This window comes from Musca autumnalis, unplaced genomic scaffold, assembly GCF_047663935.1.
Source record: "Musca autumnalis isolate F117 unplaced genomic scaffold, ASM4766393v1 scaffold_4, whole genome shotgun sequence".
NCBI lineage: Eukaryota > Metazoa > Arthropoda > Insecta > Diptera > Muscidae > Musca > Musca autumnalis.
Window position 1 is genome coordinate 55,585,732 of NW_027411977.1, and position 26,063 is coordinate 55,611,794.

Consider the following 26,063-nt stretch of genomic DNA (forward strand, 5'->3'; position numbering starts at 1 on the left):
GCCTACCTGGGTCTAACTGGATTTAGTTGTAGGAAATAAAAATAAATACTCAAACGGAGATAACGCGAAATTCCAACAACAAATATATTAATTTCACTTGGTAACATTGTGTTAGTTTGTAATGAAACATGGCAGTTTGAAGTAATAGCACCCGTACTTTGTTGTAATACATTGTTGTCTAGAGGTTATGAAATTTGAAATTTACATTCAATGCAATAACATCAGAGGGGCATTGCCAAGGGTGACCATTAAACTTGGTATTGTTAACAAAAAATAATTTATTAAGCGAGCAACTAAGGAGGTTAGGTCGTCATAAGAAAACTCTAAAAATATACAAATTGGATAACTTCTATCAATTGAAGTGCATATTAGTGAGGTGCTTTAAAGTAGATTCAGTTAGATTTTCTCTGATTTGCAAGGAAAAACTTTCAAAATATTGAAATATATGGGATGATCGTTAGCAAGAAACGGTCCTGACCGGCATTAACATGGCAAAGTCCAGGACTTATGTATCTTGGTCCCACTTTCATCTCAAGAGGAGACGTATCACCTGACTGCTACTCCATTTTCAAAATCGAAAAATGAAGCAGTTTTTAAGATGTTTAAGATAAATTCCTCAATAAAACAACAAAACATAACATTTGTTTTGTTGTTTTATTTATAAAAATTGCAATTTTTATTTTTTGGTAAAATAAAAAAATCACGTTGGTACAAAGGAAAAAACAAGTAAAAAAGCGTTAAGTTCGGCCGGGCCGAACTTTTTTTTACCCTCCACCATGAAACACATATTATTTTGTTTTCCTTCCAGTCCACAATTTTAAATAGAAATATTTTGTGTCCACAGCCCCATATATATTTTCGGCCGATTTCACGTATTTGCTCCACCAATCACGCTATATACATATGTCCCATTTCGATGAAATTTTGAATATGTGACTGAATTTGATCAAGAAATAAACGTGCCAAATAATATCGAAATCGGTCTAGATTTAGATAAAGCTCCCACATATATATTCGCCCAATTTCAAGTATATGCTGCACTAAACAATGCAATTTGGAACGTGTGACAGAATACGATCAAGAAATAAATGTGCCAAATTATATCGAAAGCGGTAGAGATTTAGATATAGCTCCCATATATTTTCGGCCGATTTAACGTTTTTGTGCACCAAACACGCTATATGTGTCCAATTTCAATGAAGTTTGAAATGTTTAACTGAATTCGGTCAAAAAATAAATGTGCCAAATTATATCGAAATAGGTTCAGATTTAGATGAAGCTCCCATATATATGTTCGGCCAATTTGAGGTATTTGATGCACAAAGCACCCTATATCTGCCCAATATTGATGACATTTGAAATGTGTGACGGAATTTAGTCTGGACAGGAAAGGAAACTAATTAATCCATTTTGGTCAAGAATATTGTATAGTGGAGTGACGTAGGGGATGAAAGACACCAAGGAACGGTCCTGACCGGCTTTAACATGGCAAAGTTCAGGATTTATCATGGTCCCTCTTTCATCTAAAGTGGACACTGACCTCCCCATGGTGTCACCTGGGGTAGCTGCCATTAATACCCGTTAAAGGTAGTGAGCTAAAATGTGCCGCGCGTTCAACCATAAGAACGTTAAAAACTTGGGTTTGGGTGCAGGGTTAGTAACCCTTCCCTAGAAAAAGCAGCCTACTATGAAAAAACAAAAGAAAATAAAACCAAATCCCTCTAAAGTTGACGACCCCCGCAAACGTTTTAAGGACCATGATCTGCGAATCTGCACATGGAATGTTCTCACTCTTTATAGAGAAGGTGCAGTTTACGCATTGGCAGATGTACTGGAAAAGTACAAGCCCGACATTACTGCCATACAGGAAATACATACGATGGAATGGTACAACACCTAAAGGTGACGCACTGTATTATATCTGCCATGACATAAAGCATGAGTTTGGTTGCGGATTTGTAGTTGGTCGGAGTTTAAAACACCTCGTCTCCAGCTTCACACCTGTGAATGAAAGACTTGCTACAATTCGAATAAAAGCGAAATTCTTCAACATCAGCTTTATTTGCGCTCATGCACCCACTGAAGACAAGGACGAATTGACCAAAGATATATTTTATGAGCGCTTAGAAGAAACATATGACCGTTGCCCTGCCCATGACATTAAAATTATTCTAGGCGATTTTAATGCCAAAATTGGAAAAACTTTGGCCCAACAGTCGGAAAATTCAGTCTCCACAGTGAAACACCTGACAATGGTATGAGGCTGATAGACTTCGCAGCGGCAAAAAACATGGTAGTTAGCAGCACCAGATTTCAACATCTCGACATCCATAAGGGTACCTGGCTGTCTCCAGATCAGAAAACAAGAAATCAAATTGATCACGTGTTGATAGATGGAAGACATTCATCGAGCGTGTTGGATGTGCGTTCGTTCCGAGGAGCAAACATAGACTCGGACCACTACCTTGTTGCAGCAAAGGTACGCACTCGGTTAAACGTAGCAAACAAAGTACGAACAGACACAACACGGAAGTTGGACATCGGTAAGCTGCAATCACAACAGATAGCCACAGCATATTCCACTCAACTGGCCCAACTGCTTAATCAAAGCACTCCTCGTCCCGATAACATATCAGGACAATGGCAAAACATTGCCCACTCCATGCAAACAAACCGCAAAATCCGTACTTGGATACCAGAGACTTCCACCACGGAATCCATGGTATGACCAGGAGTGTCGTGCTGCTACCGAAGAGAAAAATGCGGCAAAAATAGGGCTACTTTACAATCAGTAGCAACGCCTAGCGCACGAGAGAGATATCGGGAGAAAAGGTGGGAGGAGAAACGTCTTTTCCGCAGGAAACAGAGAGATGGAAAATCGGGAGTGTGAACAAATCGAGATATACAGGAGACAGAAGGAAGTCCGAAAATTTTACCAAAGAGTGAAACATCAAACTGATGGCTTTGGTACAGGCATATCCTCCTGTAAAGACCAGCAAGGTAATCTGGTAACTGATACAGATAGTGTGCTAAGGATATGGAAAGAGCATTTTTCCAAACTGTTGGTATCCAATAGCTGCGAAGTCGACGAAGATACCACAGATCCAATCCCAAAAGATGGTATTGAATGTGTACCACCCGGCCAAGATGAGGTAAAGACAGCAATAAACCGGCTGAAGAATAATAAGGCAGCAGGAACTGATGGCCTACCAGCCGAGCTGTTTAAACCGGAGACGACAAGCTGATAAGGTGTATGAATCAGCTAGTCAGCTCCATCTGGCAGGAAGAACGCGTACCCGACGATTGGAACCTGAGTATCCTGTGCCCAGTCCATAAGAAGGGAGATAAGACTGTATGCTCTAACTATAGGGCCATAAGTCTACTCCCTATTGCCTACAAGATCGTGTCAGGGATATTGTGCGAACGACTAAAGCCTATGGTCAACGAGATAATTGGACCATACCAATGCGGCTTTAGAACTGGCAAGTCCACCATTGACCAGATATTTACCCTGCGGCAAATCCTGGAGAAGACCCAAGAGATGCAGATCAACACCTACCACCTTTTTGTCGATTATAAATCAGCCTTCGACAGCCCGCTGCGTTCAAAGTTATTCCAAGCCATGTCTGAATTTGTATCCCCGCAAAGCTCATCCGGCTTTGTAAAATGACTTTAACTGACACGAGGTCCTCAGTTATAATAGGAAAGAACCTCTCCGAAGAGTTTAGTACCAAAAGAGGTTTCAAACAAGGATACAGCCTTTCGTGTGATCTCTTCAACATCCTGCTGGAAAAGGTTATACGAGAGGCAAACGTCAAAAGATACCTTTATAAAGGTCGAAGGAGAATCAGCTAAAGTGGGTCTGGCGGTAAACGGTGAGAAGACAAAGTTAATGGTGTCGACGCGCAATGCGTCCATTGAGCTCGGACCAACTGTGGAAGTTGGTTCCTATAATTTTTATGTAGTAAAAGACTTCGTCTACCTGGGACGGCACCAGGGACGTAGCCAGGATTTCATTTCGGGGGGGGGGCCCACCTGACCAAAATTTTGAAAGTTCATGTTAGCGAAAATGTCTTATTTAGCAAAGATGTAAACCTTATTTTAGACTTATTCTACTGATGAAATAATTTTCATTACTATTTTTAATTCAAATGCTATTTTTAGATTTTTTATGCAAATATCTATAGAATGGTAACAGATAATGTCTCCAAATTTTGGATGTGTGCAGGAATTTGGTGTAGCGAAGCGCACCGGGTTCAGCTAGTAAAATATAAACATTGACCTCAAGCTCAAAAATCTTGATTTTATTAACATTCGAAAGGTCGAACAAAACATAAAAATTCGGCAGAAAAATCCTTTTGTCCAATAGACATTTACGACACTGCGGTGGAACAGAAATTATATCAAAAAAATTGTTGATGTACATAGATTTTTTATTGCGAATTTCAAACATAATAAAGAATTTGTAATTGTTATGAAGGCCAAGGGGCAGGCCAAGTAATCCTACAAAAAGTTGTGAAAATCGGCTGGATTTTAATGTAAGGCTATATTATAGGGCCCCAATTGACGAAGTATACACGCAGAAAAATATATGTTAGAAATATGTTTGGATCCAAACAAATATTTGTTTGGGATTGATTGCAAACAAATATATGTTTGGATCCAAACATAATTTGTTTGTGTCCAAGCAAAAATATGTTTGCAACATTTTGTAACATAATCAACCCATTTTCGTGCTTTGTTATATTCAAGCGAAGAGGAAAAGATAAAAATGGTATTAATTATTTTTTATTAATTTTCTCGTTTAGAGTTAAGCTTGATGATCGGAAATTATTTGCAAGTGAAAAAGGAAAGCCAAGGACTCGAACCCACATAGTCACCAAATTACGTTACCTGGTTTCACTGGTGGTAAAGCAGATCTTCGGACGTATAGACTATGTAGTGGCTTCTCTGTCCTAGAACTTTCGTTTTTATACATTTACACGGATATTTGGCCGCTGAAATGTATTTTCTTCACGACAAACGCTTTTTTCCGCTGCCTTTGGTCTTTTTTCATCAGTGTTCTAGAGAACATCGTTGAGTAAAGACGGCGCTTTTTAGTAAATTAAATGACCAATACATTTTATAATTGAATAAAAAAGGTAAATGGAAATATTTTATGGGACAAGGAAGAAATCGCATTTAATATTGGTAATAGGGTTTTGGGTAGGGAAATCCCGCACCGGAAATTCCCGGGAATTCTCGGTTTTTTGGTTACGGGATTTTCCCGGGAAACAAAATCATATTTCCCGGGAAATTGGGAAATATCTTTTTACATTTATCACAACTAATATTGAATTAATGAATAAACTATGCCCGTCAATTTTATACCATAGAATCAGATTTCGATTAGATTTTACAGAAACAATAAATTACAAAATATTTGGAAATAACAAAATACAAAAGTGTTTGTCAGGGAAAAAAGTTATAAGAGCCGCACCAAAGTGCGAAAGAATATTTTTTATTTTAAAGTCCCATTTTTATACCCTCAGCCATTGGGCTAAAGAGCGTCCGGCTTTCTGGCAGGTGCGCACGATAACTTTCGAACGAAGCCACCGATCAGGTCAAACATTTGGAATTCGAGATTTTTTTCAAACTTAGTTTTAAGTTCGAATATGGACCATATCGGTGGTCCACTACTTCCGGTACCTTCCCCACAAAAGTTCAGCAATTATCGCTAAAATGGTTCGCACGATAACTCTTGAAGGGAATAACCGAATCGGTCATAAATTTCCGTATGGTAATATTAGTTCCAGGCATAGAACGGGATCCACACAAAATTCGAAAAAAGTGAAGTTTTGGAGCTCTTGTCGGGTCGATTTGAAATTTTTTCAGCAATTTGTCTTTACGGCCCTCTTTACGACAGTACAAATTTTGTCGTGAGCAAGTCCATACTTCCTGAGATAATGCCTTAAAAGCTCCAAGAAACCTTGACAGGAAGATTCTGATTGGTCCAAACTTTGCATATCGTATTATTTCATCTAGTCATGTATCAGGTTGGAATATGAACTATATCGGTCCAGTCCTTCGGGTACCTCCAACACAAAATTTAGGAAAAGTGCAGTTTAACAGTTCATCTCGTTTCTCAAGTTTTGTTGGGAGGGTATGTCCACGCTTCCTGAGGTAAAGGCACAAAAGCTCAAAAAAAGCCTGCCGATACCAACTACATTGGGTAGCACGTAAGGTAGCCGTCGAAGGGAGAAATCGCCCACACTCTCTCTTTTAAATTTTTGGCAACATGTTTTGTGTGCGACCCTAGTTAAAACGGTACAATTTTTTCGGGGCAAATCCATACTTCCTAAGAAATTGGTTCAAAAACTCAAAAAGTCCCTAGAAATGTTAGAAGTATTGTGTTTGATTCTTTTCTTTAGGTCCGAGGCTGAGGGTATATCTCAGTCGGCACAGCTGACTGATACTTTCTTACTTGTTTCAAGCAATCTTAAGCATAGGAATAAAACCTACGATTTTTGGAATTTCTCATTAATAACTTCATTGTTTGAGCCAAATCACTTTGCATAGAGCGATTTCATTAGCTTTGAATAATGGAAATGGCTAGTGTGGGCAAACTCCGGGCAACATGGTGCATTTTTAAAAATATTTTTTCGTTTTTAATCGATAGAGCGAAAACGTATCATTCATTTATGAGCCCGAAACTCTTTGAAATTATTATACCCTCAGCCTTTAGGCTAAAGAGGGTATTTACACTTTGATACGACCAAAAATGTGCCTCATCGAAATAATGGTTTTAGACCCCAAGTATGTTTGTACGATATCCTTTTCAGACAATTTTGAGTAGATCTAGCAATGTCCGTCCGTCTGTCTGTCTGTCTGGTAGGCTGGTGCGCACGATAACTCTCGAACGGATCAATCGATTCGGTTCAAATTTTGGGTAACGAAATATTTTGTCCAGATTCGATTTGTATTCACTGTCCTCTATACGACGCTGTAAGTTTCATTAGGGGCAAGTCCATACTTCCTGAGAAAATGGGCCTGAAAGTTACTAAAAACCCTATGACACCGTGTTAGTTCAAGTTCAAAGATGGATTATATCGGTCCACTCCTTCCGGTACCTCCCCCACAAAAGTTCGAAAATGTTCGGAAAATTTGTGCGTACAATAACTCTTGAAGGGAGTAACCAATTTGGTCGATACTTTGCACGATATGAAATTTCTGCCAGACGTAGATGAGGTTCCAATATGGATTCAATCGGTAAACTCCTTCGAGTACCTCCCACACACATTTTCGGAAAAGTTCAGTTTAGGACCTGCTCTCGAATCGCCTTGGTTTTTGTTGTAACATCTTGTATTCACTGTCCCCTATACGAAGGTACAAGTTTCCTCAAGGGCAAGTCCATACTTCCTAAAAAAAATAGCCTGAAAGTGGAAAAACAAACACTATGATACCATGTTTATGGGTGGAGGCGCAAGATAATTCTCGAACGGAAATGCCAATTCCGGCCAAAATTTGGCCTTCGTAATATTGTTTCCAAACTTACTTTAAGTTCGTAGATAGGCCATATCAGTCCACTCCTTCAGGTACCTACCCCACAAAAGTTCAAAAATATTCGGAAAAATTGTGCGCACGATAACTCTTGATGGGAGTGACCGATTTGGTCCATACTTTACACATTCTCATAATATCTACCATATATAGATCAGGTTCGAATATGGACTATATTTGTCCACTCCATCCCGAACCTTCCACACAATTACGATGGTAAAAGTTGTTTCAGGGGCCATACTTCTTGAGAAAACAGCCCGAAGAGTGTGAAAACCCCCTATGGCACCCCCATCGTCTATGTCGGTCCATTCCTTTAAGTACGTTTTCCGCAAAATTTTTGAACTTTAATCCTAATCAAGAGTTTTGTCGGTTCATAGGACCAAAATTTTGAAACCACCTAAATACATAAGTTTTTTGTGAAAAAAGTGTTTCAATTTGCACAGGCTGAGGGTATATCTCTGTCGGCAAAGCCGACTGATACTTTTTCACTTGTTGTATTTCATATAAGTTACTAGTATGAGAAGATAATAAATCACGGAAATATTGATCCACTCTCGTATTTTAAAATTTCCCGGGAAATCCCGGATTCCCGGGAATGGCGATTTTTTGTTTCCCGTTTCCCGGGAATGATAAAAACCGGGAAACCCCAAAACCATAATAGGTAATTACATCAATAAATTTTTCATATACATTCATACATATGTATATTTGAAATATGGATGTACCTATTTATTACATTATATAATCATTTGATTCCAGATGCCGATTTCCCACTGATGATTTTAACTTTGAGGAAAATGTGTTTTATTTCACAACTAAGGAGATGCGTTCAACGATGTTTCTATATAATTTTTTCTTTTTAAAAGTGCGACTTTTTATAAGTTATTTCATTCAGTTTTTCTTTTATTAAAGTGTGTTATGTATTTCTTTGGAATTTTGTATGTACCTATGCGTCTTTGTTGTTTTGCCTTTTTTCTATGCCCTTCAATAAAAACACCACCATTTATAAATGTTTATATGTATATATATATATATATATATATATATATATATATATATATATATATATATATTTGTTTGCACCCAAACATATATTTGTTTGCAGGCCCAAACATATGTTATGTTTGGAACTGCTTGCAAACAAATATATGTTTACTGCAAAATATGTTTGGAACATATTTTAGAGAGGCCATTTTTTTCTGTGTATACTATTTATTGGAGCTATATCAAAATCTTTCCCGATTTTCATAAATATTTGTAGGATTCGTTTTCTAGCCACAACAATAAATTGGTAGAAAATGCTCATCGATTGCACAAAAACGTGGACTTTAGAGCACATGTATGCATGGGACTTTGGCCCCATGTATGGATACATATTACTATCGAATCTTTGAGGCCACTGTGGCACGTGCTAACATATTCCGATTGTGCTCAAACTTTGTCAATCTAAAAATTTAACAAAACTTAATACTTTAGGGGGGTGCCGCATAAAAAATCCGACATCTATTGTTAAAACCACTCTAGTATGCAGACTAAGCTACTGAAAAAGCATAGACCCATGCTCTAGCTTTGAAGCTACCAGACTTCTTTAAACACTTGTTAGTTATTCTGATCCTGAGCACTACTCTTTCACGGCCTTGGTCTTAAAAGTGTATAAAAATATACGTCGGTTGTCCCAATAAAGTACTGTGGATACATCCGTCATCTTAATGACCCGCGAAAGATCTCTCATACTTTCTACACCGAGCATAAGAACAGCCTTTTAACTACATTTTAGCGAAAAGGATCGGACAGATACAACCTATGTTCCACCATGATGTTAGTTTTGATATACTATCATTTTTCAAAGCTTGGGCCAAAAAGGGCCACTCCCTCCGAATTTTATAGTTCACATCCGTCATTTCTTATGGTGACTGTGAGGTTTTTATGAACATTCGGTCATTATCTGATCGAGTATGAATGTCCCCACTGAAAAAGGTGGTAATAATCAACCCATTTTCAAACCTGATCTAAGTTTGGAAAAAATATTACTATGAGGAAAGCGAAATAACAAATTGAAAATTTGTGAGAGATGTACCCGATAGGTTGTAGGTATCTTCAAACATGGTCTAAGTTGGGACAAAATATGGATTGTAAGGTGTGGACTAAATTGATTGCTTCGTTGCTTAAACGCACATTTTTGATCGTACCAAAGCATATAGGTTTTATAGCCAAAAGGTTAAGGATATGGAAATCCAAGCAATAAACATGTTTTTATATTTAGTTACGAATAGGTTTTTTCCATTATAGTTAACGAATTATTCAACAATACAATTAAAAAAATATATTACTATATCTTCGTTATTATTATCAAAAATTTTTTTTAGAACAAATATTTAAACCAAAGGATATTTCTCGATGACTTTCAAAGCCATGGCGCGAATACCAACCCAGGTCTCCTTGACGGTGCTGTCAATCGATTCAACTGGTGGATCAAAACCATTGCTACCACCTGCAGGCAGTTCCATGGTAAATGAAATAGGGAAACCGGCATTAAATGCATAATCATCACTGGCACCAGCAGCCACGTACAAGACATTCGTGGAAGAGCCAATGGTGTAGCTTGTGCCGGTGGCAGCCTTAATGGCCTCAGCACCAGCATCGGCGACTTCATGTAGGTCTGGCCAGGTATCAGGTAAGTCACTGAAAATAATTTGTAGATTTAATTAATAATTGTAAAAAAATTATTTAAGCCACACTTACGAACTCCAACCCCATGGATAGAGGATCAAACTGCCATATGAATGTAGAGTCAAATACATTTGACCCTTTTCCTTGTACGAGTGGATAAGATCCCTTACAACCATGGCTTCTGGTTCGGAAAATGGTTTTGGTCCAGCAAAAGTATTTGAACAAGGATCCGATGATGCACCACCTTCCATCCAGTGGAAATCGAAATTTCTATTAGGATCGGTGCCATAGCAAATGCCACCATTATGGAACAAAGGTTTACGTGTTTTACGCCACATTCTATTTTCTGCCGAAGTTTGGGTATATTCATAGCCATCAGCATTTACCACCGGCAATACAATCCAATCGAAATCTTCAAGTAAATCTTTATTTTCTTCGAAATTTTCCACCAATTGTTCAATGGCATAAATAGCGGCAGCAGGAGAAATCCATTCGCGGGCATGGAAACCACCATCAACCAAAATGACATTTTTGTCGTTACGACCGTCACCATTGGTAATGATGAGGGCCTTAAGATCACGTCCCTCAAAGGATATACCAACTTTACGTACAAATACTCTCTTTGGATAGGCTTTGGCCAATGATTCCAAATAGGCATTAATCACTTCATGGCTATAGTATTGATGGGTACCTAAGCGGGTTTCACCCTTATAGGTAAACAATTTTTGCATGGCATGATTTTTTTCAAAATTTTCGCGTATCGTCTTTCCAACATCCGCATCGACAAGTTGATATGATAGGTCATGTTGTTTCAGTGCTTCATGAAACTCTTCCAAATAGGCGGGATTTACAACGAATCTATTTGGTGCAACTAACTCATAGGCGTCTTCTTTCAATGCCATCTGAGCTAGAAGATTGTGTTGTTGTTTTGTCCATGGTGCTGAAAACCTGTATAATTTGTAACTGTTTTTTTTTTTTTGAGATAAAGAGAAGATAAGCGAAAAGAAACGTTAAAAAATGGAACAGTAAAACAATTGATTTCGTAATAAACAAACAAATGAAAATGTTATTGAAATTTTTTATTTTATGATTTACTATCTAAAATACCACGAAGCAAGAAAAAAAATGAAATTTATGATCGGCGAAATAGTAAATGAAATACGACTGATATGAAAGTTTTATACAATAGTTTTTAGAAACAGAAAACAAAAACTCTAAAAGCCTTAAATATGTGGCAGACCTTCAGAGTTCTTCTATGGATTAAATAACTTTTGGCAACTATATAGAATACCGATTATTAGCTATCAACAACTAGAGATTTGTAAAGATATTCTATTGATAGAAGACAACATAAGGTCTTCTGTAGATAGAAGCCCCTTTAAGGACTTATTTAAATAGAATACAACATTGGTGGCGTTTTTTTTATTGGGATAGCTGTTACAATTAAGTTTTTTTTTTTTTTTTTTTTGAAATAGTGTGGCTTAACCCCATTGTTGTTGTTAAAACAACTAATTTATTAGTGGAGAAAATTTAAAGATAGAGGAACTTTTGCAGACTTTCTTAGATGAACACCACTTTAAGAGTTCCCTTATGGGTGAAGTTATTCTCTGTACAAAAATAATAATTAAGATGTCGTTGGTGGGTCGGAGACCCTTTACATGTACAGTAGGGTTATAACTTTTTTGCAAATATCAAAAATACCACAGCATACCCATGTAGAGCATGAAAAACTTCTATAAAATACCGCGTAATTTTTTCCCTATCGCGAAAAAAATTTCCGCACCAAATGCATTGGGTGACGTAGGGGATGGAAAATACCAAGGAACGGTCCTGACCGGTTTTAACATGGCAAAGCCCAGGATTTATCTTGGTCCCTCTTTCAAATCCCTCCCCGTGGTGTCATATGGGGTAGCTGCCTTTAACACCCGTTAAAGGTAGTGAGCTAAAATGTACCGCGCGTTCACCCATAAGAACGTTAAAAACTTGGGTTTGGGCGTCGGGTTAGTAACCCTCTCCTAGAAAAATCAGCCTACTATGAAAAAACGAAAGAAAAGAAAACAAACCTCTCTAAAATTGACGAACCCCGCAAACGTTTTAAGGATCTGCGAATCTGCGCCTGAATTGTTAGCACTCTTTATAGAGAAGGTGCAGTCTTCGCATTGGCAGACGTACTTGAAAAGTACAAGGCCGATATTACTGCCATACAGGGAATACGATGGATTAGGAAAGGCGTCACAACAACACCTAAAGGTGACGCACTGTATTATAGCTGCCATGACGTAAAGCATGAATTTGGTTGCGGATTCGTAGTTAGTCGGAGACTAAAACATCTGGTATCCAGCTTCACCCCAGTGAATGACAGACTTGCTGCAATTCGAATAAAAGCTAAATTCTTCAACATCAGCTTTATTTGCGCTCATGCTCCCACTGAAGAAAAGGACGAACAGACCAAAGATATATTTTACGAGCGCTTAGAAGAAACATATGACCGTTGCCCTGCCCATGACATTAAAATCATTCTAGACGATTTTAATGCCAAAACTGGAAAGGAAAATATCTTTGGCCCAACAGTCGTGAAATTCAGTCTCCATAGTGAAACATTTGACAATGGTATGAGGCTGATAGTTTTTGAAGCTGCAAAAAACATGGTAGGTAGCAGTACCAGATTTAATCATCTCGATATTCATAAGGGCACCTGGCTGTCTCCAGATCAAAAAACAAGTAATCAAATTGATCATGTTGTGATAGATGGAAGACATTCATCCAGCGTGTTGGATGTACGATCGCTCCGAGGCAGAAACATTGATTCGGACCACTACCTTGTTGCAGCAAAGGTACGTACCCGTCTAAACGTTGCAAATAAAGCAAAAACAGACACAACGCGGGAGTTGGACATCGATAGGCTGCAAACACAACAGATAGCCACAGCATATCCCACTCAACTAGCCCAATTGCTTAACGCGAGCACTCCTTGTCCCGATAACATAATAACACAATGGCAAAATATTGTCCACTCCATGCAAACAGTCGCAAAATCCATACTTGGCTTCAAGAGACCTCCACAAAGGAATTCATGGTATGACCAGGAGTGTCGTGCTGCTACCGAAGAGAAAAATGCGGCATATAGAGCTAGTTTACAATCAGTAGCAACGCGTAGCGCACGATAGAGATATCGGAAAAAAAGGAGAGAAGAGAAAAGTCTTTTCCGCAAGAAAAAGAGAGAAATGGAAAAGCGGGAGTGTGAAAAAATCGAGATGTACAGGAGCCAGAATGAAGTCCGAAAATTCTACCAAAGAGTGAAACATCAAACAAATGGCTTTGGTACAGGCACATCCTCCTGTAGAGACCAGCAAGGTAATCTGGTAACAGAAACAGATAGCGTGCTCAGGATATGGAAGGAACATTTCTCCAATCTGCTGGTATCCAATAGTAGCGAAGACGATTATACCACAGATTCAATCCCAGAAGATTGTATAGAATGTATACCGCCCGGCCAAGATGAGGTAAAGACAGCAATAAATCGGCTGAAGAATAATAAAGCAGCAGGAGCCGATGGCTTACCAGCCGAGGTGTTTAAAACCGGAGGCGACGCGCTGATAAGGTGTATGCATCAGCTAGTTAGCACCATCTGGCAGGAAGAACTCGTACTCGACGATTGAAACCTGAGCATCCTCTGTACCGTCCACAAGAAATGAGATAAGACTGTATGCTCCAACTATAGGGGCATAAGTCTACTCCCTATTGCCTACAAGATCGTGTCAGGGATATTGTGCGAACGACTAAAGCCAATGGTCAACGAGATAATTGGACCATACCAATGTGGCTTTAGACCTGCCAAGTCCACCATTGACAAGATATTTACCCTGCGGCAAATCCTAGAGAAGACCCAAGAGATGCAGATCGAGACATTTCACCTTTTTGTCGATTATAAAGCAGCCTTCGACAGCTCGCTGCGTTCAAAGGTATTCCAAGCCATGTCTGAATTTGGTATCCCAGCAAAGCTTATCCGGCTTTGTAAAATGACTTTAACTGACACGAGGTCCTCAGTTAAAATAGGAAAGAACCTCTCCGAAGAGTTTGGTACCAAAAGATGTTTCAGAAAAGGAGACAGCCTTTCGTGTGATCTCTTCAACATCCTGCTGGAAAAGGTTATACGAGAGGCAAACGTCAAAAGAAGTGGCACAATCTACACCAATAGTCACATGTTACTTGCTTATGCTGATGATATAGACATAATGGGCCGATCAGTAAAAGAAGTAACTGATACCTTTATGAAGGTCGAAGGAGAATCTGCTAAAGTGGGTCTGGCGGTAAACGGTGAGAAGACCAAGTTGATGGTGTCGACGCGCAATGCGTCCATTGAGCTCGGACCGACTGTGGAAGTTGGTTCCTATAATTTTGAGGTAGCAAAAGACCTCGTCTACCTCGGCACCTCCGTAAACACAACAAACGACATCAGTTGTGAAATAAAAAGAAGAATTGTATTGGTCAACAGATGCTACTTTGGTTTAAGTAAGCAGTTTAAAAACAAAGCCACATCTCGTCAAACAAAAATAACGCTCTACAAAACACTGATACTACCCGTGCTGATGTATGGCTCCGAAGCTTGGGTACTTGCGCAAGCATACATGGCAGTGGTTGGTGTGTTAGAGAGAAATGTATTCGAAAGATCTACGGACCAATCTGCGTTGACGGTGAATATCGACGTCGCATGAACCACGAGCTGTATCTGCTATACAACGACATCAATATTGTTAAACGTATAGAGATGCAGCGATTGCGTTGGCTAGGCCATATCATAAGAATGAGCGATGATGAACCCGCTAAAAAAGCGTATAAATACGGACCGCTTGGCGGTGCACGCAGAATTGGCAGGCCAAGGAATAGATGGGGCAAACAAGTGGATGATGAGATGAAAAGGCGCGGTATTCCAGAATGCGAAGCAACAAATAGAGAGAAATGGATATATTTTCTTAGTTCGGCCTATGGAACAAATGTTCTGTAATGGGCCAGCTAAGTAGATAGTAAGTTCGACTAGAAGGAGTAAAAGTTGAGATGTATTTTCTGTGTTATTAATCGAGCTGGGTGCGCTGTATTTTGTGATAATTTGTCGGTTATGAAATCACAATAAGAAAAATGTAAAGGTAAAATACAAATATGGAGAAGAAAGACGAATGTAAATAGATTAATTTTCCAAAACGAACAGAAGAAAAATTGGGTCTAAGAACAAAGTTATCAACATATTTCTGGAACCTTCCTAAATTCTTAAATTTTTTTCCAATGGTAAAATTGTTCTGGACCGAAATAATTTTGATCGCTAGTGGTCGATGTTAGAAAAAAATCAAAAAGAATAGAAGAAAAATTCGGTCTAAGAACAAAGTTATCAACATATTTCTGGAACCCTGCTAAATTCTTAAATTTTTTCAATGGTAAAATTTCCTGGACCGGAATAATTTTGATCGCTAGTGGTCGATGCTAGAAAAAAATCAAAATTACTTTGATGTACATACTTTAATAAAAAAATCATTTCAAGTTGCGATTCGTTGCGATAAATGATGCACAATTTTTTCAGGCTACATGATATTCAGAAATATTTCATATTCTGCTGGTACAAATTTAATTCTAAGAAACTCAATTTTTAACCGATTTTCCTACAAACTTGTTTTTTTTATTTTGAGACTCCAGAGAATATTTCAACCAAAAATTGTCGACATAGGTCCCCGTTGGGGTACCCCCAATTTAAGATAATTTGAAAATTTTAGCCATATTTTTAAGCCGATTTAGCTGTAATTTTGGATTTAGATTTCTTAGAAGATATGAACCCTTCGCACCACAAATTATAAACATAGATCGAAGTTTTAGCTTAGACCCCATACAATGGGATTACCCAGTTTAATATATTTAAACGGTTTTTTTTTTTTGAAATTCAGGGTGAAAATAATTCTGATTTATTATTTTGTGACAGTCATTATAAATAAAACTAAATATCAATACAAAAAGGACGTACAACTAGTTTTTGCCAGAAAAATTGGACCAATTCAGACCAATGTGCGATGTTGGCTATTGAAAATGGACTATATCGGTTCGTTTTGATATAGCCCCCATAGAACGATACCTTCCAATTTTTGATATTTGGAAGGTTTTAGCCTCAATATCACAAGAAAATGGCTTAAATTTGGTATTTGACTTCATTGGAGATATAAAACTTTCCACCTGAGTATAGGTGCATGTCTTCATATAGCCCCCACAGTCTACATATAGCCCCCATTGAATGGTACCTCCCGATTTTCGGTATTTTGAAGGTTTTAGCCTCACTACCACACCGAAAATGGCTGAAATTTGGTATTTAGTCTTCGTCGGGGATTTGGAAATTTGTCGTTATTGGTCCCCGTTTTCATATAGCCCCCATAGAACGATACCTCCCGATTTACGGTATTGTGAAGGATGTGGCCCAATATCTCAGCGAAATGGCTAAAAATTGGTATTTAGTGTTAGTTAGGGGTACTAAACTTTCCACCTGACATTTGTCGGTGTAGGTCCACGTCCTCATATTAGTTTGAAGGTTGTCGCCTCAATATCCGACGGAAATAAAACCAATTTTTTATTTAGTCTTCATTGGTTCATAGAGGGTATAAAACGTTCCACTCTCAATTTGTCGGTATAGGTCCACCTCTTTAAATACAAATATTGGTACATGATTTGGAAAGAACAAGTAAAAAAGTATCAGTAGGCTTTACCGACAGAGATATACCCTCAGCCTGCGTGGAGTGAAACAATTTTGGGCGTATGAACCGACAAACATATGGAGTTGATTAAAACTCAAAAATGTGCGGGGGATATCGATAGATAGGGCCTTTGTACCATACTTGCCTAAAAAAAATAATAATAATTCGGTAAAAATTTCCACAGGATCCTCGAACAGACCCTTAACCATACTAGAAGTATGGACTTGCCCCTTCACTTATCTTAAAGTTTGTGTGGGAGCTACCCGAAGGAGTGGACAAATGCAGTCCATATTTGAACTTGATCTATATCTGGTAGATATATTAGAATGTACAAAGTATGGACCAAATCCCTTCAAGAGTTATAGTGCGCACAATTTTTCCGAACATTTTTGAACTTTTGTGGGGGAGGTACCAGAAGGAGTGGACCGATATGGCTTTTCTTCGAACTTAAACTAAGTTTTAACAATGGATTTGCCCCTGATGAAGCTTGTACCGTCGTATGGAGGGGAGTGAATACATGTTGTTACAACAAAAATCAAAGCGATCCGAGATCAGCTCCTAAACTGAACTTTTCCGAAATTTTGTGTGGGAGGTACCCGAAGGAGTGGACCGATTGAGTCCATATTGGAACCTTATCCAAGTCTAGTAGAAATTTCACGATGAGCAAAGTATGGACCAAATTGGTTTCTCCCTTAAATTGTTATCGTGCGCACAAATTTTCCGAACGTTTTCGAACTTTTGTGGGGAAGGTACCGGAAGAAGTGGACCGATATAACCCATCTTCGAACTTAAATTTTGGCAAATTTTGTACCTAATCGGTTCATCCGTTCGAAAGTTATCGTGCGCTCCAGCCAGCCAGACAGACAGACGGACGGACAGAGCTAAATCAATTCTAAATTGTCTGAAACACATTTCTTCCAAACATACTTGAAGTCTAAAACCATTATTTCGAGGAGGCACATTTTGCTCGTATGAAAGTGTACGTACCCTCGTTAGCATAAATCCTGAGGGTATAAAGACGATGACGCCCATGTGAACTCTTTAATAGAGATTATCATCAGGTAAGATACTCTGCTTTTGCAAGGAATAAGAGGTTAAGCTCATACTTCCATAAACAAAAAGAAACTAATTGTTCCTATTTATTCAATACAGTTCTTGTTGGTGGGAATAAAAAGTTCGGCCCTGTCGAACTTATCTCCATTGTTATTTGTTTTTCTATACCCTCAGCATTTACGCTAACGATACACTTTCATATGGGCAAAATGTGCCTAATCGATATAATGGTTTTAGGTCCAAGTGTGTTTGGACGAAATACGTTTCAGACAATTTGGAGTCGATTTAGCACTGTACGTCCGTCTGGCTGGAGCGCACGATAACTCTCGAACGAATTAACCGATTTGGTTCAAAATTACGCGTTCGTAATATTTTGTGCAAACTCAGTTTAAGTTCTAAGAAGATCCAAATCGGTCCACTCCTTCAGATACACAAAATATTAACAGTTTTCAGGAGGGTTGGCGTTTTTTATTTAGGATGAGGACTTCTATTTTACTTTTCAAAATAGTCAAGCTTAATCTCAGTTTTCGCTAAAATTGTGCATACGATTACTCTCGAAGGCTGTAATATTTCGGTAAAGTCCACTTCTTCGGGTACCGCTCCCTCTAAAGTTTATAATTTCGACCCAATGCAGGTAATGGGTTCTTATACCTTCAGCTTTTAGACTAATGAGGGTATATACGATTGGATGAAAATGTGCTTCATGGAAATAACACTGTGCAACATTTTTAAGGTGATCTTGTGCAAACAATTCGAACTGAGGATTTTTTGAAAGCACAGACCCAAGCGACTGGAAACCCTAGTTGGGTTTTGTTGTGTCAGATCCAGCTCGGATTTTATGGCCCCATCTAAACCTGGTTAAATATTGAGTTTTGAAAGAAATTCAGGGCTATATCTCTGAAACCAATGAGAATCTTCTTCTGACCTCTGAAGCAAATTTGTAGATAAGAACAAGAATAAAATATTTGGAGAAATAATGAACTCGAAAAACTACATTTATTGCCTCAAATTTCAAAATATATGCAAAAATTCCTCAATTTTTATACATTTCACACCGTATCTCCAAAACCGTTAATTTTTTCTGAATATTTTCTTTTGCAAAAATATTCCCTGGAATGTTATACACAACTCTTCAGAACATGCCATTGTTGTAAAATGCCTCTATGCCGCTGTTTTCAGTACATTTTTCAACGACCATTTAATAAAAATGTCAATAATGTAGTGAAATCCGAAATGCGAGAATAAACTGTGTTTGAAATACGTGTTGTAAAAGATATGATACAAAATACCGCTGAAACAACATGAAGTAAGCATTTTAGAGTTTCAGAATGTTCTAACGAATTGTTGAGAACATTATTTGGAAGATTTTTGCGAAAGGTTACTTGGTTCAACTCTCAATAGTTTAGCCGATACTGACCAGAATATCAGCAATTTTTTCCTAAATGGTCTGTTCAAAGGATAAGTTCTACTAGTTCAGGGCTACAATATTACCTAAGACAGCAAGGCCAAATTCCTAATCGTTTTTGAGATAAAGGTCCGATAAATGCAAAAAAGTGTAATTTTAGCCCGGTTTAGATGCGGCCATATAATACGAACTGGATCTGACAGGACAAAACCCTACTAGGGTTTTTGTAGTCTAAATATGTACTATCAAAAAATGCACACTAGAAGTTGCTTGCATTTTCAGTGTTGCATAGTGTAATGGTTTTTGACCCCAAGCATATTTGAAAGAAATCCGTTTCAGGGAATTTGGAGTCGATTTAGCCATGTCCGTTCGTCTGTCTGTTTGGCTGGAGGACATAAAAACTCTCGAATGGATCAAACGAGTTGGTCCACATTTCGGTACCTCCCCCCACAAAAATTCAAAAAATTTCGGTAAAATGGTGCACACGATACTCTCGAATGGAGAATGCGATTTGGACCGAACTTTTCACATCGTAATATTTCTTTCAAGCATAGGTTGCATACTTCCTAAAGAATGACCCGAAAGCTGTAAAAAGCCCTACGGCGCCATGTGTAGCAAGTGTAGAGTGCACCATAACTAAAGAACGGATCAGCCAATTCGCTTCAAAAGTTGGCCAAATTTAGTTTAAGTTCGAAGAAGGGCTATATCGGTTCACTGCTTCGGGTACCTCCCCCACTAATCTTGAAAAATATTAGCTAACATGGTACGGGCGATATCCCATAAACGAAGCAACCGATTTGGTACAAACTTAGGATCTCGTAATATTTTGTCCCAACTTAGTATAAGTTCGCAAATGCGTAATATCGGTCCGATCCTTAGGCGACCTCCCTCGCAAACATTCTTTTAAGTGCAGTTTAAGATCTGTCCGTGATCCTTTAACTATTTTTCCTATAAAATAATTTTCTCGAAATACACAATTTTTGTGAAAAGGATTTTTGTTGCGTAGCCGCTATTCGATCTTTTCGTAGATAAAAGTTTCAATTCACATAGGTTGAGGGTATACATATCTCTGTCGGCAAAGCTGAATGATACTTGACACTTATAAATGATAAATTAATATAGCTGACAAAATTTATTACACCCATTCCACTTAACACACAAAATACGAAAAAAGACAAACACTTTCTTACCCATCGTAATTAGTTGCTTCGGCAGCAATTAAAATGACACAAATTAGCGCTGCTGTTGCTGCTACTCTTACTACTTGTCGAGTGGCAGTCATTGTTCCTTCAGTTGATTGGTCGGTGGTCTATTCCTTAACACTGTCAAAAATCAACTGCCAAAGCTATTAATATTTTCCAAGAGTGTTATTAATTTCTTTCTAATAGGGGACTAACAAAACCAAACACGTTTATCATTGTAATCTTATCACCGTCTTTTGGTATTTAGAAATTAATCACTACAATTGTGTTCAGAACAATTATTTACCGATAACGATCAAATGTCCGGTACAATGGGTCGAATAAAATAATGTACAGTATTGAGAATTACATTTTATGTCTCCCACCCTATTATACAATAAATTTCGACGATAATTTGCTAAATAATTTATCACACACAATATGCCAAAATGTACACTATTTGGACGAGTATGAAATTACACCATTTCAAATCGAAGATTTAAATGTTTATGTTGGCCCAAATACAGGATAGACAGACAAGGTAGTGGCGTCGACATATTTGAACATGTTATGTCTTAAAGTTTTTTTTATGTTGTTGGGAAAATTACAACAATAAAATTTTACTACAAAGAGGTTTGATATTTCACATTGAAACAGATGGCTCAACACCACTACCTTGTATCTCTACCATGGCCCAAATAGTTGTATTTCATATTTATTAGGATGTATAATATTTTCATGAGATTTTATTTAAAATTTGAACTACATTTACCTACTTAAGTGGACCTCTACCGAACATTTGTAATATAAGCCCAACTAAGAAGAGATTTCCACTCCTCTCTAATTGTTGATTTCGAATTAAACTTGTAGAGTCCATCGAAGCCCTGGCATTCCTTCCGCCATGTCGTCCGTGTTTACACACTTTTTAGTGGGTTCGTCATGGCTCACTCTTATGACATAGCCTAGGTAACGCAATTGTTGTATTCCGAAACATTTAACCATTGTATAGCCGATACAAAACATGGACCCAGGGACTCCACTTTCAATACATTTATTACTATTGATATAAGAAAGTTTTGAGCCAAATTTTGTCAGCCAACGTCAAGTGGTTCGACAGTTAATGAGTTTTTAACCACTAAATACTCGAAATCGGGGTACCCTTATATGGGGGCTACAGGAAAACGTGGACCTACGTTGACAAATATGTGCAAGGATATATTATACTCCTTGAGGACTCACTGTGCCAAATTACAGCCAAGTTGGTTGTAAAATTTGGCTAATAAATGAAAAAACCTTAAATCAGGATGTACGGCTATATGGGGGCCATGTTCAGTACCAGAAGTTCTTTTGACATAAGAACGATTTATGCCAAGTTTTGTCAGCCTACGTCAAGTGGTTCGGCAGTTAAAGAGTTTTTACCCAAAATTTGGGTAAATACTCGAAATCGGGGTACCCTTATATGGGGGCTATAAGAAAACGTGCACCTATGTTGACAAATGTTTGCAAGGATATTTTCTACACATTGAGAACTCACTGTGCCAAGCTACAGCCAATATTATTATAAAATGTGGCTAATAGACAAAAAATACCTTAAATCGGGAGGTACGGTTATATGGGGGCTATATCAAAACATGGACCCAGAGACCCCATGTTCAGTACCAGAAGTTCTGTTGACATAAAAACGATGTAAGCCAAATTTTGTCAGCCTACGTCAAGTGGTTCGGCAGTTAATGAGTTTTTACCCAACACTTGGGTGAATACTCGGGTATTTACCCAAGTATTTACCCACTAGTTCAAAGTATTGTAAAACTATCCATTTTGAAACGAATTTACAACCTAAACGCAGGAATGGGGTGTAAAATGTTGTATTTGCCATTCAACATAGTAAATACCCAAATAAATACCCACAAATGGGTATTTACCCACCGTGTGGGTATTTTCCGGGTAAATACCATCTCTATTCTGTATACTCAAGTTTTAAAGGGGTGTTCCATTCAAATGATCCAAGTTTTTACTTACATTTTTTTCAGGTGGAAAGCTGCATACCCCCAACGAAGGCAAACACAACATTTCAGACACTTTGGTGGGATATTGAGGCAACAACCTTCAAAACACCGAAAATCGGGAAGTACCTTTTTATGGGGGCTATATGAAGGACCTATCCCGACAAATTTCAAGTGGAAAGTTTTATACCACCAACAAATTTCAGCCATTTCGGTAAAATATTAAGGCAACAACCTTCAAAATACAGAAAATCAGGAGGTACCGGTATTTGGGGGCTATATGAAGACGAGGACCTATCCCGACAAATTTCAGATGGAAAGTTTTACACCACCAACGAAAACTAAACACCAAATTTCAGTCATATCGTGTGGGCTATATAAATACGTGGACCTATACCGACCAATTTCCAGTGGAAAGTTGTAAACCCCCAACGAAGCCTGAATACCTAATTTCAGCCATTTCGGTGGGATATTGAGGAGACATCCTTCAAAATACAGAAAATCGGGACGTACCGTTCTATGGGAGTTATATAAAGGCGTGGACCTATACTGTCTGATTTTTCGCAAGGGATGTTTTGTACCTTTAGCGAAGACTAAATACCAAAATTTCAGGTATTTCGGTGGGATACTGTGGCCACAACCTTTAAAATACCGAAAATCGGGAAGTACCGTTATCTGGAGGCTATACCACCAAATTTCAAGAGGAATGTTTTGTAACCCCAAAGAAGGCCAAATAACAAATTTCAGCCATTTCGATGGGATATTGAGGATACAACCTTCAAAATACGAAGGCTGAAGACCTAATTTCAGCCATTTCGGTAGGATATTGCGGCAACAACCTTCAAAATACAGAAAATCGGGACGTACCGTTCTATTGAAGCAATATGAAGACGTGGACGTGGTTATTCCCTCAACGAACACTAAATACCGATTGTCACCCATTTTGGTGTGATAATGAAATCCTTTAAAATACCGAAAATCGGGAGATACAAATACTGGAATTTTAAAAGTTTTGCTAGAGAAGGCCCAGTTTACGCACTTGCAGAATACAACGCAGATATTACTGCCATGCAGGAAATAGCATGTATTTGGAATGACAACACCTAAAGGTGACGCATTATATTACAGCTGTCATGATATAAATAACGAGTTTGGTGGCCGGTTTTTAATTTGTTGGAGGTAAACAAGTTTTCGGTTTCACTCCGGTGGATGAATGACCTGCTACAATTCGGATAAAAGTTAAATTTTTCGTAAACATTCAATGACCTGTCCATAGGAAAACAGATAAGTCTGCTCCCTATGAATAAAATGTAGTATGTGAGATATTGTGTGAACGATTTCAGTAGTGCGATTCTGTAACTCCTTAACGACAGAATTAACGACGAATGTCGGTAGTTAACGATAATTTTCGGTAAGTGCTATTCTGTATACAAATTTTAACGATTTTTGTCGGTAAATATTGTCGTTAACTACCGAAAATTATTGTTAAGTTAACAACCAAAAAAAAGTAGTCGTTAAGTCTTAACGACAGTACATTATAGCAATATTTTGCTGATTTCTTTTAAAAATTGTGTTTTTATATGAACATATGTTATGATAATAAGGAGGGCACACAAGATAAAGTCCGTCTTATTGAGAAAAATCGTCTTAAGGCATTTACATAGGTTTTAACTATGTAGGATAACATGGGGCAGCTTCGTCACTGTTATGCTTATGCCAGCGCCGATTTTATTGAACCTGCATAAAGATCATCAAAGAGAAATTTGTAGAACTTCGATTAACTCATAACTTTCCCTTGGATGATCTTTATGTAGCATCAATTAAATCAGCGGTTGCGAAAGCGCAACAGTGGCGATGATTCCCCATGCTACCACACGTATGAACGCTGCTCTATCATATATTTTAATTATTAAACAGAAAAACGCTAGTTAATGCTTCAAAAGAACTCACGTGTGGTACTGCTACGTAAGACCTATACCAATGCCATTAACACTATCTTTTTAGGATGCTTTTTTTGGCTCAATGCCGTACTGGGGCGAAAACGTGTATAGTATTTCTATACCCTACTTTGTTCTGTGGTAATCTTATACATTTAAACTCAGCACAACTAGCATCCGAATGCTAAAAATGGCGTATAAGCTTTGATTTCCGAACTTTTCATAATCTTCGCTATGAGAAGTACCATTTAATGTGGGCGTGAATTGAATATGTGAATATATAAACTCAAATAACGGTAAAGTGGATTCACCAACATCCTAGCAGGGGCTTAAGTCATGTCAAAATTCAAATCTAAATAATCATATGGCGAAGATAACTATTTTTGCACTCCTCTGAATATCCTTACAAAACCTCACAACGCAAAATACGACCCCAAATTTAATTAGAAAAATTTAACTGCGCTTTTAATAAAGGGTTTTGGGTCTTATCACTTTTTATTTTTAAATCACACACATACAATAAGAAGTGACCGTCATGGCATCGGTAGTCATGCTAAATTGACAGCATCCTAGCTGCACCACCCTTGTATAATGACTTCTTTACGTAACAAGATGTAGGCTCGATTTCCTTGCACTCATTATATATTCTTTTTTGCTGGCTATTTTCTTGCAGATATATTCCTTGACGGCGAATGACATGTTTATTCATATCCTGAAATAAAACCACAAACATCTATGGCATGAATGTATTGGTCATTTAACTGCTAGAAATACATACATACACACTTGACACTTTAGAAATTCCTGGGTTACGCATGCTGGAATGCTTGAAGACACTTGGTCGCGTCACATTCCTTCAAATAGCAGATTTTTTGTACACCTTAAACGCTTTACGTTTTGTATTCGCGACGAAATAATGTTTTCAGTTTCAAAATATATTTTAATTAAAATTAAAATATAATAATTGACATTTTTCTTCACATCGATATTCGTCGGTATGAGTTAACGATTTCTACAATCGGTAACATAAAGTTACAGAATAACACAATCGTTAATTCAACCGAATATTTTCGTTAACTACCGATGTCGGTTCGTTATTTAAAAAAGTTACAGAATCGCACTACAGGTAGAAAGTTTTATATCACCAACCAAGCCTGTAAATCAAATTACAACTATTTCGATGGGACATTGAGGCAACAACCATCAAAATATCGGGAGGTACCGTTCTATGTGGGCTATGTTAATACGTGGACCTTTAAGTTGAAAGTTGTACGCCCCAACGAAGCCTGAATACCTTATTTCCGCCATTTCGGTGGGATATTGAGGAGACATCCTTCAAAATACAGAATATCGGACGTACCGTTCTATGGGAGCTATGTATATAAAGACGCAAGGGATGTTTTGTACCTTTAGCGAAGACTAAGTACCAAATTTCAGCTCATTTTCAATACCAAACATCTTAGGAGTTATAGAAACTCCTATTCCAAATTACAAAGCTCTATCTTAAAAATTGCGAGCTGTATCTTGATTTCAACAGACGGGCATGGTTA

General features: G+C 37.9%; 1 protein-coding gene across 1 annotated transcript; it reads right to left on the reverse strand.

Annotated features, from left to right (window-relative positions):
* Nucleotides 1-9,852: 9,852 nt before the first annotated feature.
* On the reverse strand, nucleotides 9,853-20,764 carry LOC141404337 (carboxypeptidase B1). The gene is made up of 3 exons (XM_073987859.1): nucleotides 20,583-20,764; nucleotides 10,282-11,172; nucleotides 9,853-10,221 (listed from the first exon to the last, which is right to left on the reverse strand). The coding sequence occupies exons 1-3, from the start codon at nucleotides 20,672-20,674 to the stop codon at nucleotides 9,915-9,917; spliced, it is 1,290 nt and encodes a 429-aa protein (XP_073843960.1). The 5' UTR covers nucleotides 20,675-20,764; the 3' UTR covers nucleotides 9,853-9,914.
* Between the last annotated feature and the right edge of the window lie 5,299 nt (nucleotides 20,765-26,063).